The 18,360-nt window shown below is 39.2% G+C and overlaps 1 protein-coding gene across 1 annotated transcript in view; it reads left to right on the top strand.

The window, feature by feature from the left end:
- ABCB5 (ATP binding cassette subfamily B member 5) overlaps positions 1–18,121 on the top strand; it is a 32,937-nt gene extending 14,816 nt beyond the window's left edge. The window contains exons 15-29 of the mRNA XM_027877948.1: positions 400–570; positions 3,130–3,291; positions 3,761–3,985; positions 5,949–6,095; positions 6,601–6,705; positions 7,492–7,569; positions 8,635–8,718; positions 10,702–10,905; positions 11,724–11,824; positions 12,930–13,070; positions 13,554–13,710; positions 14,593–14,790; positions 15,713–15,919; positions 16,871–17,017; positions 17,541–18,121. Of these exons, the coding sequence (XP_027733749.1) occupies positions 400–570; positions 3,130–3,291; positions 3,761–3,985; positions 5,949–6,095; positions 6,601–6,705; positions 7,492–7,569; positions 8,635–8,718; positions 10,702–10,905; positions 11,724–11,824; positions 12,930–13,070; positions 13,554–13,710; positions 14,593–14,790; positions 15,713–15,919; positions 16,871–17,017; positions 17,541–17,738 (2,325 nt within the window). The 3' untranslated portion in view covers positions 17,739–18,121. The remainder of the gene's footprint in view (positions 1–399; positions 571–3,129; positions 3,292–3,760; positions 3,986–5,948; positions 6,096–6,600; positions 6,706–7,491; positions 7,570–8,634; positions 8,719–10,701; positions 10,906–11,723; positions 11,825–12,929; positions 13,071–13,553; positions 13,711–14,592; positions 14,791–15,712; positions 15,920–16,870; positions 17,018–17,540) is intronic.
- The last annotated feature ends 239 nt before the right edge of the window (positions 18,122–18,360 follow it).

Genomic DNA, 18,360 nt, shown 5'->3' on the forward strand with positions numbered 1-18,360 from the left:
GATGTCTCAGGTGCAGGACGCAACTTTGTAGGTCCTGGTTTGTGCCTAGGATTCCAATTCTTTTGGAAAGGTAGGCAGTCCTCAGTAAATACAGAGATGTCTTTTATAGACTCACCTTGAGAAAACCCAGGGTTTGGAGCACTCTCTGAGTGAGCAAGAAAGATTCTGTTTTTAAAGAGCCATAGGTTCAAAGTTAGGCACCTAAAGTGTGCAGTGGCGGTAGGACGGTTTGACTAAGGGCTAGTTGGATGGATATAGTTCCATGTTTGCTCTGCCTATGCTCAAGTCATGTGGATCAAGCTACCTCTTGTCTAGAAACTGAGTATTTACATTGCACAGAGGAGTGTGGATTTCATTTGAGATGTCCCACAACTTCTGTTTTGTTCTCTCCTTCCGCAGAAATTTAACACCATGGTAGGAGAAAGAGGGGCTCAGCTGAGTGGAGGACAGAAGCAGCGAATAGCTATTGCTCGTGCCCTAGCAAGAAATCCCAAGATCCTTCTTCTGGATGAAGCTACGTCTGCATTAGATACTCAGAGTGAATCCATAGTACAAGCAGCTCTCGATAAGGTAAGACTCGTGTTATTGAAACTACCAGCTGCCATGAAAAGGTGCAAGAGCATTTAAGAAAAAATGAATGTATGATTTTCAGTGCAGGTTTCCACTGGAACTGAGGACACTGGAAAATAAAATTTGGGTGGATAATTAATTTCAGTGTTTTAACAGGGTGTTTGAACTATCAAAAATATACATGGGAATCAGGTTGCTTTTTAGGGTTTTTGGCTTTGCATTATTACTAATTACAAAGACACTTAGTCGTGTGGAACTGCAGCTTAGGTGACCTGCACTCTTTTTCAAATCATAGTTGTTCATTTGCTGGTCAAATACTGATGGCATCTTATCAAGGCAAGGTATGAGGACTGAATCGCCTTTTTCAGGTAGATAAATAGAAATTTATATATGATATTCCTAGTATTTGTTCTTCATTGAATAGCTGCTTCATAATTTTCAGGCATCTCTTGGTATTTGGCTATTTTCTTTCTTTTCGGAGATAGCGCAAACCACAGGACAAAAGCAGAGCCAGTTACAAATACTTGAGTCTCTGCCCCACAACCTCTTTTTATCAGCCCCACAGCTCTAGGGTGGGTGCTGCTGCAGAGAGAGCTGTCAGAGCTTCTACCCCTGTCTCTTCTGATAAGCACACAGTACCCTCCTCACAGCCCTCTCTCATCAGCAGTTTCCAACAACATGTAGTGGAACCTAAAGGCTTTGACTGAAAAGGAACTTCATGATTGGGCTCTAGTGTTTTTTCTTTTGCTAATATTTCTTTTAATGTTTTTTTAAAAAACTAAGTGAAAAATTCTGCTTTTCATAACAGTAGTTAGGCAGAGAGATAGAAATTACTAGTATGGCTCAGGGGAAATACAGAATTTGCCATCTTCATTGCCAGTCAATTTAAATCTGAGGTAAAATGCAGCTGTCTGTTATATTCACCTGATTCTAACGATATTAGTAACAGATATGAGGTAACATGTAGATGCAAAAATATTATATAATCTAATTTTTATATTCATGATACAATTGCTGGAGAATTTAACATTAAATGATTGCTGCTCCAGACATAATTTAGCTTTCTTCTGCATGTTCTTTAATTTCATTATCACATACTTACCTTTTCTGGGATCTCATTGCTTCATTTAGTGCTTATTGAAGAGGGAGGTCATTTAATTTAGTGGACTGTTCTGTATAGAATTCTTCGTTCTTCAGCATGTTCCCGGAATACGCCAACATGAGCCTTGAATCATAACTTAATCATCTTTTCACAGCTTTTTGATATCCATCAGTGTAGTCCCCAAATGGAATTTCCAAATTTCAACATCCCTGAGTGGAAAAAATGATGCTAATATTGTTCATCATTTTTACAGCTGAAGAGCAGAGACATTAACCTCATTAAGTGCTCACTCTTTCTGGGCAGTCATGTACACCTGTTTGTAGGCTGCTGTTTTCCAGATAACTCTGAATCTTTTAAAGCATTTTGCTTGTTCTGATCACAGCTCCCAGCTGCAGTGATGAAAGCTCTGTGCATTAGGGGACAGGCATGAAAACCGCACTGCAGACCTCCTGTGACAGACTTTCAGTGACTTGCAACAATGACATCTTGATGGCAGGCATAGTGAAAGAACTCAAATATCTGTGGAAGCATTCATCTACTACAGCTGCCTTCATCTTCTTCATGCCCCTGTTCCTGTGCCCATATGATGTAGCCAGTAACTTCCAGCAGGCCCCTGGACCACAGAGCATGCTTGTTACATGGGGTCCCCTTGGATTTCTCCTCCTGCCTCCATGCCACCATGTGCTGCAGGCATCAGGGACAAGTGAAGCTGACCTTTACAGCAATCACAACCTGGCACATGCTACTTTGGTGCATGAGGACTGTGTGTGCCAGTGGTCTGCAGGGGGGAACTGGAGAGGGGTGGAACATGTAACCTGCTGGGACTTCAGCAGCTCTCTCTGCCAAATCCCAACAGGATTATTGTCAAATTGGTTTATTTCAAAAGACTGGGAAAGTGCTTTAGGGAGTGGCTCAAACCCATTTCTGACCCTACTTGTGCTCCACTCCTCTGCACTTTGCTAAGTCTTGTCAGAAATCATGCTGATGTTGTACTTCCAAAAATATGCACAGACAGTATATAAAGAAAATATCCATTCTTTATATACTTGCTATCCTAGTTTTATTTTCAGAAAGATCTAACTATTTTCACTACAATTTCCCTTCACCCTTGTATTCACATGGAAACACTTTATGAGCACTTTAGCTCAAACAGTTCAAGCTTCATAAAAAGTCAAATAACCTTATAGTCTTTAATACCTGTGTTGCCTGTCTAAAAAGATTAACGTGGCTTTCTCTACCCAAATTAGTCAAATGAAAGTGTCCTTAGACTACTAAACAAGAGACAGAAAAAAAAATTTAGAAAAGAAAATTATTATTGAAACTTTGATTTTTATTTGATTTTATTTTTATTGTATATCACAAATGACTAAAATAACTTTGTTTTATTTCTGTGCTGTTTTCTTGCACATTTGTACGTTGATTTTTTGGGTTTTTGTGTGTGTGTGTGTTTCTGTAAGGCTCGGGCTGGACGTACCACCATTGTGATCGCTCACAGACTGTCTACCATCAGGACTGCTGACACTATTGCTGGATTTGAGAAAGGCGTTGTGGTTGAACAAGGAACGCACAGTGAACTCATGTTGCAGAAGGGAGTCTACTATTCTCTTGTAATGCAGCAGGTAAGGGAAAATTTATTTATTTTTCTTTCTCCATTTCACAAAGCTGTCATATGATTGTAGGTGGAGCCATTTTCTCTCTCTAGTTCCTGCATGTTGTCCAATGGGCAGCTGCTCAGTTGCTCTAGTCTGGGCTCAGACACAGGCTTGCAGTTCTTGGGGGTTTTATCCATAAGTGTTTCACACTTACACAACACAATATGTCAACAACATGAGTTGAAGGCACAGAATACATAATTATGGCCTAACCACAGAGGTGTTAGATTCCAGGTGGATTCCATAGACTGCTTAAAGGAACAGAGGAACAAAAAATTGGGATCAAATAGTCTACTCTTACATACTGAAATAATTTATCTTATAGGCAACGCACAATTACACAACTGAAACAGCAGTATTCATGAGCAAAAAAAATTTACTCTTCCTTTTTTCTGCTCAAAATGCCTTATAATTGTATGTCCTGAATTCTCACTAGGGTTGTAGCAATGATATTCAAGACGATGGCACATCAGAAGATAGTGAAGGTACAGGGGCTGAAGAATATGAGGAAAACATAAATCTTGTGGAAGATTTGACTCTTCAAGATCACTTTGAAGAATCTGTGATCTCTGGCAGAGACAGCATTCGAAGAAGATCTAGCAGATATAAGAGCACATCTAAGAAGTCCTTTGGAAAAAGGAAGAAAAAAAAGGAGCTGGAGGTTGGTATTAGAACTTCAGTTTAGAATTTTAGGGATAACATAAACAAAAACAACAACAATAATAAAACCAAAAAGCACGTAACTTTGATTACTTTTAGATAGCTGGCTGCCATGCAACCTTCACTCTGGTGCTATGACAGTCAGTATACACCAGACTGAATACTTGTTGTAGGAATCTGAGGACAAGCATTTATGTCTTACAAAAAACATCTTCGTTTTAATATTACAGAGTTAGTGTGGAACTGGAAAAACTTGGACTATTGATTTGTCATTCTTCATGCAAGTAACTGTATTATTTCACTGTTACTGATGTTTCAATTCTGTCTAATTAAAACTAGTTGTGAGATTTCATTTGCAGGATTCTTTGTTGCCTGGTACACACAGTTGCAAGTATTGGTGAATTATGTTATTCCTGGGGTGTGCATACCAAAATTAAAGGCACTCTGGAGCATCATACTACATTTACGTCAAGCTAAAAAAAAGAATCAAAACTCTAATATTTTGAACATTTTTAATAAAAGATCCATTATTCTCTCTCTCCTAGTATATGCTCCAGTTCTAGAGGCTTTTTCCCAGAGAAAACAGTTTAGTTGACAGATGTCATATATAAATAAAAGACATATGGGAAATTCAGGTTTTAGAAACAAAACTTTGTTTTGTCAAAGTTGAGTAGAACTTGCTCATGGCATCAGTTAGAGTGGATTTCTAATAGATTCTGGATCAGACTTACGGTAAGCAGCTCAATAAACTTCATTTTGTTTTTTTTCCATTTTGTACTACTTGAACTACAGCTTTTTTTTTTTTTTTCCCCTTAAGAAATGCATTGGAAGAGTTGTGTGCTGTAATCTAAATTCCAAAGTAAAACCATGAATCCTTTTAAATCTATGGAAGTTAGGACCTCATCTGTAATAACATCATCTGATTATTTAAAATATTTATGGAAGCTTTAGTATGATTTTTATCTATAGATATTCCTTCTCACTAAAATATAGCTTCCAGCTAATACATATTTCAAGTAGAATGAAGGAGCTGGATCCATTCCTATTATCACATAAAAAGTTATGCAACCTCAAAAGATACTTTTTGGCTCTATATTAATAGTACTTAAGTCCTCAGAGGAAGTAGTGGGTGTCTATGCTCAAGACTTCAATATTTATCACATTCAGAAAAAATTAAGAAGTCAAGCATCCAGCAGTTGTAATTATTTCAGAAAGATCAGCCCACTTTTTTATATTTGAGGATTAGCCACCCTCATTCAGGATCTGAAACATGGGATAAAATAACCAGGAAGCAAGAGCAACTTGCTTGTAATCCTGACTAATATTTTGTCTCACTTGCAATGTTTTCATTTTTTGCTCTTCCAGAATTCCCCCTGTGGAGGCATAGGCACTTGAATCAATTTGTAAAGCAGGACAGGACATTTTTTGTACTTTCAAAGCTGTACTTACAGGATGACTCTTACATATGCCTCTTTCATGCTTTTGGCAATGATGCATAGGCTATAGTTTGCAAAAAAGAAAAATTACCCCTCTACCCATTGTACTACTGCCAGCCCTCTAACATTTAGCTGAACTGGAGGGATCTCTTCTGTGCTCTGAACAGTGAGACTTTTAGTTCTTTATGATGATTGCAATGCTAGTTGCCATTCATGATGTGACCAGTCCTATTTGACTTTCAATTAACTGTCCTGGCCCTTCTCCTCTCACGACTTAGCCTCCTGTTAAGTTTTTTGCCTCCAAATTTTTACAGTGCAGTTGACATTCTAGGATATGAAACAGCAAAGCAGCAGATCTCCACTCCAGCATGTTTGCTTGGTCTGAGTGCACAAAGAGGGCTTTCAGCTGCTTCCCAAGGCAATTCACTGCTCAAAGCCTAATGAGCATCTGCTCTCTGGGGAATTTTATGTTCTGCAACTTTCTAAGGAAAAATTAGAAGTTTTTTACTGATTATTTTCTTCTTTTAGGAAGAAAACCTCCCTGATGTGCCTTACTCAAGAATCCTGGCTCTGAACAAACCTGAGTGGCTCTATCTACTGCTGGGAGTGATTGCTGCTGCTGTCATAGGTGCGGTCCATCCTGCATTTGCTGTTATATTTGGAAAAGTCATCGGGGTAAGTTTTTTGGCTGTTGTTTTTTTTGTTTTGTTTGGCATTTTTAGCGTGTTCAGATTTTGGGTTTGTTTGCTTTTTCTTTAGGGTTTTTTGGAGTTTTCTGGTAAATGGATGTTGCAATCCTGAGCTTCCCTCATGCTCAACTACGCAGCCATTTCTTCCTATGTTAGTCTCTGGACAGGCTTAACTTGTATGAATGATCCACTGAAAAATGTTAAAAGAGTTCCTCTAGAGGCACAGTGTGGTGGAACTGCATCTGACTAGCAGAGGAGAGGAGGAACATTGATGGAGCTGGGGTAACAAATTAGTGTGATGTAGGTTAAATGGAAGTCTGGACTGTTGCCTGGTCCTCAACAGAAAGTTGACTGCAGACTGATTTCAAGATCCAGGATACTTGCTAAGAGAAATTAAAGTAGACAAGCTTCTTGAGATAGGGGCTGGTTTATGTAACTGACACTCATCTTTGTACTCATTTTTGTGGTTTGTTTTTATTTTCCTTGCATAGGCTTTTCAAGAAACAGATCCAGTAAAGAGGAGCAAAAATACTTTGGTGCTTTCTTTAATGTTTCTTTTACTTGGAGTGATTATCTTAGCAGCATACATAATCCAAGTAAGTGTCACTACACTGAAATGTTAAAAGTTCTTAATTCCCCATCAGGCTGCAGATATAACTCGTGTCTATGAAGTCTGAGAAGCAAAAAACCAACCAGAGATTAAAAAATATATGGAAGTGCCAGGGTTCTCTCTGAGATATGTGGGGTTTATGGTTATGTTTACTTAAAGACATATGTCTGTATTTGCTGTTGGTTTAAATAAGCCACTGAAGGCAATGTGAATTCAGCATGATTGAAATCAAAGTTGAGGGTCTGGCCTTAAAAGTCAAAGTTAATATTGACATTTCTCACTGACAGTCTATAGATTCTTGCCAAAGTAATTATGAAATAGACTCCTTCCATAGCAGGCAGTGCTTTTCATACCATCAAGTAAACTCTATTTGCTGTCCTCTTATGACTCCTTTACAGATTTCAGGAAATACTTTGTGCCCATTGATGTCCGTATCATAAAATCCATGGTATGACTTCTGTGAGTGAATATCTCTGGCCGCAGTCGGAGTAGGGAGACCAGTGACTGGATTAGGTTGATTTATCTTGTAATGCTGGTGGGGCATAGGAATAAGGTATTACAATGAAGCTCCTGCCTGCCTTGACATGTTGCACCCTTTCTGTGGGAAAGCAGAGTTTTAGGTTGCAGGAATGTGAAGAGTGCTTTTCCCAGCGTGAATATGTATTCACAGGGGGTTGTAGGAGGCCTTTTGGTGTAATTGCTTTTGTTGTGCAGATTTATTAACAGAGTTACTGCACCAGATGAGAAAATATGACTCTTTTTCCTCCTCCAGGGATTCATGTTTGGGAAGTCTGGAGAAATGCTAACAATGAGACTGCGCTCTTTGTCCTTCAAAGCATTACTTCAGCAGGTACGAGTTATGCAGCTAGGGTATCAAGAAAACCAGGTGTCTTTGCAGACTGTTACAAGGTCCATGTGGGGTCTGGAGAAAAGAAAACAAAAACATGCCTCTTCTAGCACTAGCTTAGAAAAAAAGTACAGCTCTCTTGGAAGTCTCATAATCCATGCACAATTTGGCTGAATACTGCTACTGCAATTAGTTTGATTTTGAAGGAGTGTCATTACAAACGTGCATATTTCTGGCATGCTAGTATGCACACAATATGCAGATATATGTGTGTGCAAGGACAACCAAAAATATTTAATTTCCCTTTGCTTGGGTGGTCGTGATCCAAATATCTATTATATAGATGTAAGTCTAATTCATTTAATTATTTGTATTTAGATCTACATAATGCAATCTGTAGCAAATAAAAAATGTCTTAATTTTTACTGAAAAAAAATCATATTTCTCTGTTACCCATGAGAAGAATGAAGTTATTTATGTTAAACACTTCCTGTCACATTGTGCAATTTTGTTATTTGCATAGAAGTTTTGAGAATCACAGAATTCTCATTCTGTAATAATCATGTGAATATGTAACTTGGCACTCCACATACACACTGCGGACAAGAACCTGTGTGTTTGTAGAAAAATCTGAAAGGGACTAGAAGACAATAAATTGGTGATGAAAAAACCACCTTCAGTAGCCTTGGGAGGTAGGAGGGCCTGATTTTCTTTCACTATGTACAAATCCTTGTGGGTCACTTCCAACTCAGGATATTCTATGATTCTTATAGTTGATGGAATAGGTAATTCATAAGAAGAGAATAGTTAACCTCTTCAGGCCCAAGGAATGTCTGAGTAAAAGGGATTAATAATAAAAGTTTCTAAATAGGTACATTCAGAAAAACATCACAGCCAATAACACTTTGATTATGAGCAATTAAATGTTCTCAAAAGAATAATACTTTTTAAGCTTTTTCTTTTAGTTCACTTGGAAATGCTGAGTACAAAGAAAGAATATTCAGTTAGTCATCATGACTTGTACTTTCATGTAATTTTTGAAACAAATCTAATTGTCTTTTCTTACAGGAGATTGGATGGTATGATGATCAGAAAAATGCTGTTGGTATTCTGCTAACTCGTCTTGCTACAGATGCTTCCCAAGTCAAAGGGGTATTTTGATTCTTTTTTTAAAGTATTTTTTTCCTTACAAATGTTAATTGTGATTGGCAGGGGACACCAAGATTATTTCAGAACACAAGGTAGTAAATCTACCCTACAGACTGGCAGATGCGTTTACATTGCATGCTGCAGAAATATTGGAAGGGATTTCCCAGCTGATAATTTGAGAGCTATCAAAAATCAAGTAGATGTTCATATGCCTTTCATGTCTCCCCCTGCAAGTCTTTAAGCTAAGTATGTAAGAACTGTAGACCATTTCACCAGGCAGAGTGAAATCTGCATATGTGCTTGGGCCACAGTCACTGGACTCCAGGTTTTTACACCCTATGATGGGTAAGGGGTTACCTTATGATGGTTACCTCTTTATGGCACCTGAGTGCCGTAAGGAGGTTTGCATCTGCAGGTGATGCAAACCCTTACTGACCCAGTGAAGAGACTTCTTCTTCCCATCCCCACAAAATGTGCTTCACAAAACACCAAACAGAAATATCCTGGCATTAATAAAGAGCACCAGGGAAGGGTGATGGCCAAGGAAGGGAATTACTAAAGATGCTGGTATGGGAGAGCTGGCCATTGGACACTGGTAGGAGAATATAGCAAATTCTGTACAATTCCTCCAACTGCTCACCCCATCAGCAGAACTTGATAATCTGCCAAACATCTGTGTATTCCCTTCTCTTTTGGGGGTGGGGACAGGGTAGTGGAAATAACTGCAGGATGCAGGACTTGAGGGGTAACGTTTACTAGTTTGTTTTAAGATGTCTTTTTTTATTTTTTCCCTTGAAATTTGTGCATGAAAAAATCCTTTAATCCCTACATTTTTCAGTCTCCAGGGACTTTTGTTTTGTCATCCTTCATTATGGGCTTGCAGTGAGAAAAGTGTCTTTGACAAAATTTAGTCATTTTCATCTTTTAAAAGTTTGTTTCAGTGTCACTGAACTATATCACCCTATCAGGGCAATAGAAAGGAGGGGTGCACATGGTCCCCTGACTACAGAAAACACCTAAGGGCATGTCCAGCTATTGTTTTTTCTGGAGTGCTGCAGAGTGTCAGTAAGTCAGTACCATGCCTCATGCTGCACTGGCTGAAGTTTCCAAATCCATCTTTATGTGCAACTCCTAGAACATATGGCAACAATTCACCTTGGCATTAGTTTAGTTATTACTATTTTAAATTTTATTGAACAAGAAAAGCCTTTTCAGGGCAGGAAAGTCTTTGGCAAAAGAAAGAAGATTATTTGCTTCCCGCCCAAGGATTTTTGTTTTTTTCCATCATGCCAAATTTTGGAAGATGAACTATTTCCACAGGGTTGTTTGGAGAACTTTTTTCTGCAGATCAGAGCCCACCCAGATGCTGTATGCTAATCATCTCTCATCTTTAAAAGTTTTTAATGAAAAGGTTACATGGGCTGGGAGGAGGTGGGAGTTCAGTAGTAGTTAATCTTTCCTCCACAGAGATAAGGCATTTCTCCAGAGTGGCTAAATTCAGATTTTTTTTTTGTTTGGTTGGTTTTTTTCTCTGAGAACCCAACCTAAAGTGCAGCAGTTGAGAACTTGAGGATGAGTATTTTCCACCACCATTAGTGTGGTGGGTCAGTGGATGGCTGTTGTTAGAATGAAGATCCTGTTGCCTAATGCTGGATACCCAACCACCAACTTGCCTTACTGTGACAGTGGTCACAGTGTCCTGTGCCTTGGGTTGTACATGAAGTCCCAGGCACATAATTCATTAGACAACTGTCATGACCAACTCTTTAGACTACTTTAACATCTCTTGAAGGCCTGAATGCTGGCAGGTATGAGGAATATCTAGGAATGGTTACGTAAGTAGGTGCATAATGTCCATGCACACTACCAAACACAGTTTCCACTGGAACCCTTGGCCTTGATATAAAGCAATTTGAAGTGGTGATATAAGTAACAAAATGAAGAATCTAATGACAAATATTTGGGGGGTTTTTGGGGTTTTCTTAGGCAACTGGAAGCCGACTTGCACTGATGACTATGACTGTCTTTACCCTTGCGACTGCTGTCATTATTGCATTTGTTTATGGCTGGCAGTTAACTTTGCTTATCCTGGCCTGCATTCCTTACATTGTTGTTACAAATGCTGTGACTTCTAAGTCCATGTCTGGTCATGCTGCAAAAGATCAAAAAGCTTTGGAAGAGGCTGGAAGAGTAAGTTCTTCAATTTTAACTGCAGGGTTATGATGTGAGATCACTTTTAAGGACAACGGTGTAGTTACATTAAGCTGACTCAATTGTCCAAGATAAATGAAGGGGAAAGAGGGGACAAGGCAGGGTGGGGGTTGAGGGGAATGTTTATACATCCTCAAGAAAAGCAAAACATAGATAACACTAACCATCTGTAAATTAGGCAATAGAAATGCATTTGAAAACTTCACAGTGGATTTCTTGGCAGTGACAGCTGTAACAGTAGAAGCCTGAGCACTGGTGTGCCCTGTCTCTGGGGTGAGAAATGTAACTCTGCACTGCTCTGCTGCAGCCAGAAGCATTGCAACCTTTTTATTCTATCATAGCGGCAAACCATTAATGCACTCAAGAGTTTCAGAATACTGCCTTCATTCACCTGATAGAGCTTTTCCAGGAGACAGAAGCAGTCCATGCAAAAGAGCAAGCTGTCTCCAGATGACTGATATTGGTTCTTATTTTATTAAATTGGGTTTAATTCATCAGGGTTAGAGCAGATGCTGCTGAATGCTTCCTGCATGCAGCTTCCTGCTAGTCCACGGTTCTGAACTCAAATGTATTGTTGGCTTCAGCCGCCACCATGTCTCACAGCTATGGAGGGAATAATTTCATTGCTTGGGGCTTTCATTCATCTGGGAGTAGACTTCAACCCTCCTCCCTTAAGCAAGCACTTTCTGATCTAAAATAATAACTGCTAGGGAAGAGATCAAGTGTTTAGGAGACATGTTGTAGATTGTAGATAGTTGTAAAGGATTACATCACATTTGTTTTATCTTCCCATTTAGATTTCAACAGAATCCGTTGAAAACATAAGAACTATAGCTTCACTGACCAGGGAAGAAGCATTTTATGAAAAATATATTGCTAGTTTGAATGGTCCATATAGGTGGGACTTTTTTTTCTTTAATGATTCTTTCTTAGTACACTTTACACTTCATGTACGTTACAGATTATTGTGTTTGCATGTGTATGCCTGCAATATCGGACATATGGTCACTCCATTTCAGTCTATTGCATTGATACTACTTAACTCAGGAACTGACAGTTCCACCACACCGTTTATAATATAAATCAGTTTTATTCCCCTCATATGACTTTGAAACCTTGAAATTAACTTCCTATGTTTCCCTCATTTGGCCTGCTACATCGCACTGACTTGTCTTCACTGAAATGCATTTGAATCACCAGGGATGTAAGATTTTTCTAGCTCCATTTTATTTAAACAAAATAGCCCAAAATCCAATTTGTTTCTTTACTCCTCCAAATAACTAATGTAAAAAAAGATACTGAAAATAATGTATTGCAATCTGTCCTTGGCCAAAATGGTGTTAAAATTCAATATCTGGTGAACTAGTAATAGCCTAGATTTGGCCAGGGTGCTAGTCTGAACTGTCACGGGTCTCTGATTTACAGCTCAGACTAGAAAGATTTCCTCAGACAGCATCCAAAACAATGAGAACAGAGAGCACTCCAGACTGATTCAATGCCTGTTCAATTAGTTACACAAAATGAATCTTCTCCAGAGGGATGTATTGAAAAATGGTGACTTAGTCTGAATTCCTGTGGGGATACCAAACATTATGGCCCTCTCTGAATCAGGATGAGAGGTGTCTCTGCAGATGCGATGACCTGGCAGAAGTCTGCAGGTGGCTCTTTGGCCGAGCTGGAGCCTGCTTGTTTTCTAATAAAATGGGTCATATGGGGTAGTTATTAATTTATTTTATTTTAACTGTTCTAGTGACCTGCCCTGCTAAAAAACAAAGGAAGGGGATTCAAATTAACATAACTGAGGATCAGGGATCTCGTTGCTTTCTGTCCTAAGGGCAGTTCTGTGTCATGAAGGGGAGGAGACTTTGGGTGTGGCAGAGATTGTTGTGAATGTGTTGTGAGCTGTATTGCTTGAAAACTTTAATTTATAAAGTCTGGGTATCCCCCAGTGTCTGCTGTTTCTCTTTTATGAGTTATTTATGGAAAGTGTCTGTCTTTATCAGAGATTCTCTGAAAAAAGCCCCTTTCTATGGATTTAACTATGGAGTAGCTCAAAGCGCAGAGTACTTCATCAATGCTGCAGTCTTCAGATTTGGGGCATGGCTCATTGCTAATTGTCTGACCAACTTTGAAAATGTATTTATGTGAGTATACTTTATAAAATGTAGAAAACCCAAAATCAGTGCATGGGATAGTGATTTCAATGCATGCAAATTATTTTATCAAATTACAGATGTAACGGGGCATAGAGATTCAGAAATTCAGTCTGATGGGAAACATTCTTTGTGCATAAAGGCTGTTTGGGGAGAGGTGAATATTTGGGCAGTGAAACAGCAAGACTGAGCAGCAAGCTCAGTACACCTACTCTGGAGAAGCCTTTAGCCTTCGATGTTCTTTTGAGGCAGAGGGCATTACATAGAGAAGTGACATGATATCCCTGTTCATCTAAAAATAGCTGTGGGAATAGAACTACCTAATACTGGATGACATTTTGGGGGGTGAGGAGCTCCAGAAATGTCATAACCTAAAGATGCTAAAAACTTTATCCTGAAGGTTTGTTTTACACATGAGGAAATGAATACATTGTTCTCCCTGAAATTAATTGTGCTTTGTCTTTTGCCTTTTAGAGTCTTTTCTGCTGTCATATTTGCAGCTATGAATGTTGGTCAGTCTGCTTCTATGGCACCAGACTATGGCAAAGCTAAAATGTCAGCCAACAAAATCTTTCAACTTTTGGACAGAAAACCTCTAATTGACAGTTACAGTGAAGAAGGTGAAAAATTGGTAAGCATTGGGGGTATTTTGGCTTGGGATTTGGGGGGATTTGGGGATTTTTTTGGATGTGGCAGGGGACGTGGTTTGAAGGAATCTTTTTTCAGAAAAGATATTGTAAAAAACTAATAATGTTTTATTGTCTGCAACTGTATTCATAGCTTCATAGTTTTTAAGGTGTCACAAAGGGTGACAAAGTTAGGGTGACCTAATAGTAGCCTTCTAGTACCTGAAAGGAGCCTACAAGAAAGAGGGGAAGATATTTCTTACAAGAGTGACAGGATGAGGGATAATGGCTTCAAACTGTTTAAAGAGGAGGTTTAAATTACATACTAGGAAAAAATTCTTACTGTGAGGGTGGTGAGACACTGGAACAGGTTGCCCAGAGAAGTTGTAGCCTCCCCATCCCTGGAGGTGTTCAAGGCCAGGCCGGATGCACCTCTGAGCAACCTAGTCTAGTGAAAGGTGTCAGTGTCCATGGTGGGGGGATTGGAAGTAGCTGAGTTTTAAGGTCCCTTCCAACCCAATCTGTTCTGTGATTCTATGAAAAGACAAATGTTGCATAAGATAGTGGTACTCACTCACTTAGGGGCCATATTATTTCTGAGTTTCAGTAAAAGAATGTGTAGCCTTTAAGGTAGTTTTTCTCTAAATAAGGATCTTTTTTTCTTCTCCATAAGGATCTAGTGACTTACATCTGTGGATCATTGTGTAACTGGTGATACTACATTCAGTTCAACATGCAATTTTAAAAGAACTTGAAAAGCACTTTTGAAAACACCCTCCCAAACTTTCTCAGTTGTCTCACTTTAATAACCAAGTCTTAAAAAGTGTTGTTATAGTTAAAGCTAGTAAACATTAATATGAGCATGTGAACTCTCTGCTGCTTTTCAGAGCCATTTTGAAGGCAACATTGAATTCAGAAACATCCATTTTGTATATCCAACAAGGCCAGAAGTTCCAGTTTTGCAAGGACTCAGTGTGAAAGTTAACAAAGGACAGACTCTGGCGTTAGTAGGAAGCAGCGGCTGTGGCAAAAGCACATCCATTCAGCTCTTGGAGAGATTTTATGACCCTGTGGAAGGACAAGTGGTAAAAATAGACTTGTGTGGCTATTAATACAAATTAAATCTACGGGGCTCTTTTTATCTTCCAAGGTTTCATAGGCATTCGACAATCCTGGCAGTATCTCTGTTAGGATGCCTATTTTAGAAGTGTCAGTTACTGAGTCTGTGGCTCCAGTGCCACCATAGACAAACCCAACCCCCCTGTCATTGCCTGCCTGGTGCATGTGCTCACATGTAGCAGCTCCAGCACCCATGTTGGCATGGTGTGCAGGCTCAGGGCACAGATCTCCTCAGGGAAAGGAATGACCATGTGAAATTGCATTACCTCCCCAAAGCTGCTCACACCTTGGTCGCACAGGGGCATAACATTTATGTCTCTTAGTTGTCAGTGTGTAAATTTTCCTGCTGATATGAACTCACTAATTAGGGGCATAGATACATGCTTCAGATAACACAAATGTAATTTCATACAGATGTTACTGTGCCACTTTCAGAAAGTGACAATGGGCATTTTGATGCAATTCCTGTTAATGGGCATAGAAAGTCCAAAGAAACCTCCTTGGAGGTTGTAAGATTAAGTTAAAGGCCTTCAGCTGAGAATATTATTATTGTGTTCAGCTTCTTAAGGGACAGGCTTTCCGGTGAGCTTCCTGGTGATTCTTGTGGTCAGTAGGGCTGGAAAGACTGCAAGAACAGCCTGTGATCTGCACGTTGTTTCCATCTGCTGGGAAATGGAAGCAAAACCACACAAAATTAAAAATAAAGGAAATAATCCATCTATTCTGCTGGTTCTTTTCCACTTTGCATGCAAAAAATTGATTTGATTTCATCTGGGAATCTAACACGTAATAGGCTTCCTCTTACAATTCATACTTCTTGTTTACAGTGTGTATTTGTGAATGAACTCTGTAGCCAGCTTGGCATCACGTTTCTGTTGCTTTTTCTAGCTAGCAGATGGATTTGATACCAGATCTCTGCATATACAATGGCTGAGGTCCAGACTGGGCCTGGTATCACAGGAGCCCATTTTGTTTGACTGCAGCATTGCCGAAAACATTAGTTATGGAGACAACGGTAGGGTGGTTAGTCAGGAGGAAATTGAAGAAGCAGCTAAGGCAGCAAATATTCATGCCTTCATTGAAAAACTGCCAGAGGTAAGAGACAGTAATTTTCTCTTCACAATGTGATCACCAGATTTTTGTCATGATATGTAGAAATACAGGTATTGCTCACTTACATAGATAAATTAACAATACACACTCTTGTGTCCCTTAATAAGAAAAAGTATAGAATTTATGGTTTAAACCCCTCTTTGGTTTGTTCAAATACAAAAAGACCCAAAAACCTATGTTTCCAGAAAATAGTGGTAGACAAAACAGAATATTTGGGTGAGGGGACCATAATTTTTTTAATATATTTTTCCTTTGGCAGCTGAAACTTTTCAAGTTACTCTGAGAAGGAAATCTTATTTTTCTAAAATAATTTAGTAAAATGAAGTGGTCTATTAATAAGTGAAGGGACATGCACAAGGAGCAGTTCTTGATAAATTCAAAGGGGCAATAAATCAGAAGTGAATGACATGACATTCACTTCATGCCTGCCAAGAATTTGGCTCTAACAAGGAAAAAATGCTTTGATAGTTTGTTTTCACTGCGGTTCTGTGTATCTGAAAATGATGTAATGATGCTGAAAAATATTTCATCTTCATTACTACTAATGATGTTTAGGATTCTTTACTTACAAGCAATGCAAGAACAATTTCTTCATGTGTATGTCAGTAAGCATTACATCTCCAGTTACTCTTATGATCACATGCTCTGTGGGCACCTCAGTGCTGTATCACTGCTAGTACCATTCAAGATATATACCAGTTTTTAGATGAGTACATTTTCAGACTGGGTATAAATGTGTGTGTTTGTACATAAAATTGCCTATACTAAAGATGTTTATTATAAAGCCCTAGCTTTATTAAAACCACTTGTACTAATCTTTTCTTTCAAGATGGAAATAACTAATAACTTATAGCCAAGCATAAAATTTCACTTTTCGAATCTTCCTTTTGTGAGAGTATTCACAGGTGATCTTCTTTATTTTAAAACATCCAGAAATATAATACCCGGGTGGGTGATAAAGGAACACAGCTTTCTGGAGGTCAAAAACAAAGAATAGCAATTGCTCGTGCTCTGGTTCGTAATCCTGCCGTTCTGCTTCTGGATGAAGCTACCTCTGCTCTTGACACAGAAAGTGAAAAGGTGAGTAATGGTTATTATGTAAAATATTTGTCTATGGACATGGCTAGCTGATTTCTGTAGAATAAAATTAATGCAGACATGTTACAAATGCTCAACTGTGAAACAACAAGGCAGGTGTGCCATGGTAGCTTTTCCACCTGAAAGTTGTGAACTACACTAGGAAGCTGTACACATCTGCTAAATAAAGTAGAAAAAAACCCAGAACTTTAAGCATAAAACATCATGTGGAGCTGATTCTCCTCAGTTGTCCTCCGATTAGCTCTATTTGATGGTGAATATCGAATTTGTGTTCTAAGCAAGGCTTGATAACTGGAGAACCCACTTCTCTGTGTCTCATGATTTTTTGATCAGGCTCACTGACCCCAGTGAGAAATCCTGTTAGTTAGGGTTTCCTGTATGTGCTGATTGTATATCTGTGGCAGATGTATTCAAGTGATAACACAGAGTGAGAATCAAATGTAGTTCCTGTGACAGGTGAAGACTTTCCAGATGCTAACAGCATTTTCATGATATCTGTATGCAGATTGTCCAGAAAGCTCTGGATAACGCCCGGCAAGGTCGAACCTGCATCGTCATTGCTCATCGCCTGTCAACTGTGCAGACAGCAGACATCATTGTGGTCATCCAGAATGGCAGGGTGGTTGAGCAGGGCACCCACAGCCAGTTACTAGCAAAGGAAGGACACTATTATGCCCTTGTAAACGCACAAGTCTCTAATTAGTACTATTTGCAGAGTTTTGTTTTGTTTTGGTTTGGTTTTTTTAATGGGAACACATGAAAAGTTCTGCAGAGGATTAACATTGGCTGTGCCTTTGCTGATGGTGCAGGGACTGTGTGTTGCAGCCTGGTTGTTTCATCCAGTGTAGCCCTTGACCAACGCACCCAGGGGGGTGAGCAGTGCATGCTCATAGAAGGTGCACAGGGCAGTCCTAGGGGCTGAATGTGCTGAGCAGCTCGGGGTGTCATGAGATTTGGAGGGAGCCAGACCTGAATTAGTCTCACCCACACCACAGCTTAGATGGGCACCCTGCTCTTGCTTTCCTCCCCAAACCCTGGCCCATACCAGCTGCCATGGACCAAGGCAATATCAGAGTATGATAGTGATTAAGCGTCATGAATAAACAGCAAGCTAATATACTGTACTTCACACATTTCTTGGAGATTCAATATTGTATTTCAGAAAATAATTGTAATAGTTACAAGCTTTCCATATCAAGATAAACTAATACAGAAGATACCATTGTTTTGCTTAGTATTTTTCCCATGCTGGCCTAACAAAGTTTAACTGTTCTTTGCATCCATTAGGATAATTTCAGAAGTCTTGTGGGAGATTTAAGATAGCT

This window comes from Empidonax traillii, unplaced genomic scaffold, assembly GCF_003031625.1.
Source record: "Empidonax traillii isolate 1590-97213 ecotype Southwest subspecies unplaced genomic scaffold, ASM303162v1 scaffold35:size4298261, whole genome shotgun sequence".
Classification (NCBI taxonomy): Eukaryota; Metazoa; Chordata; class Aves; order Passeriformes; family Tyrannidae; genus Empidonax; species Empidonax traillii.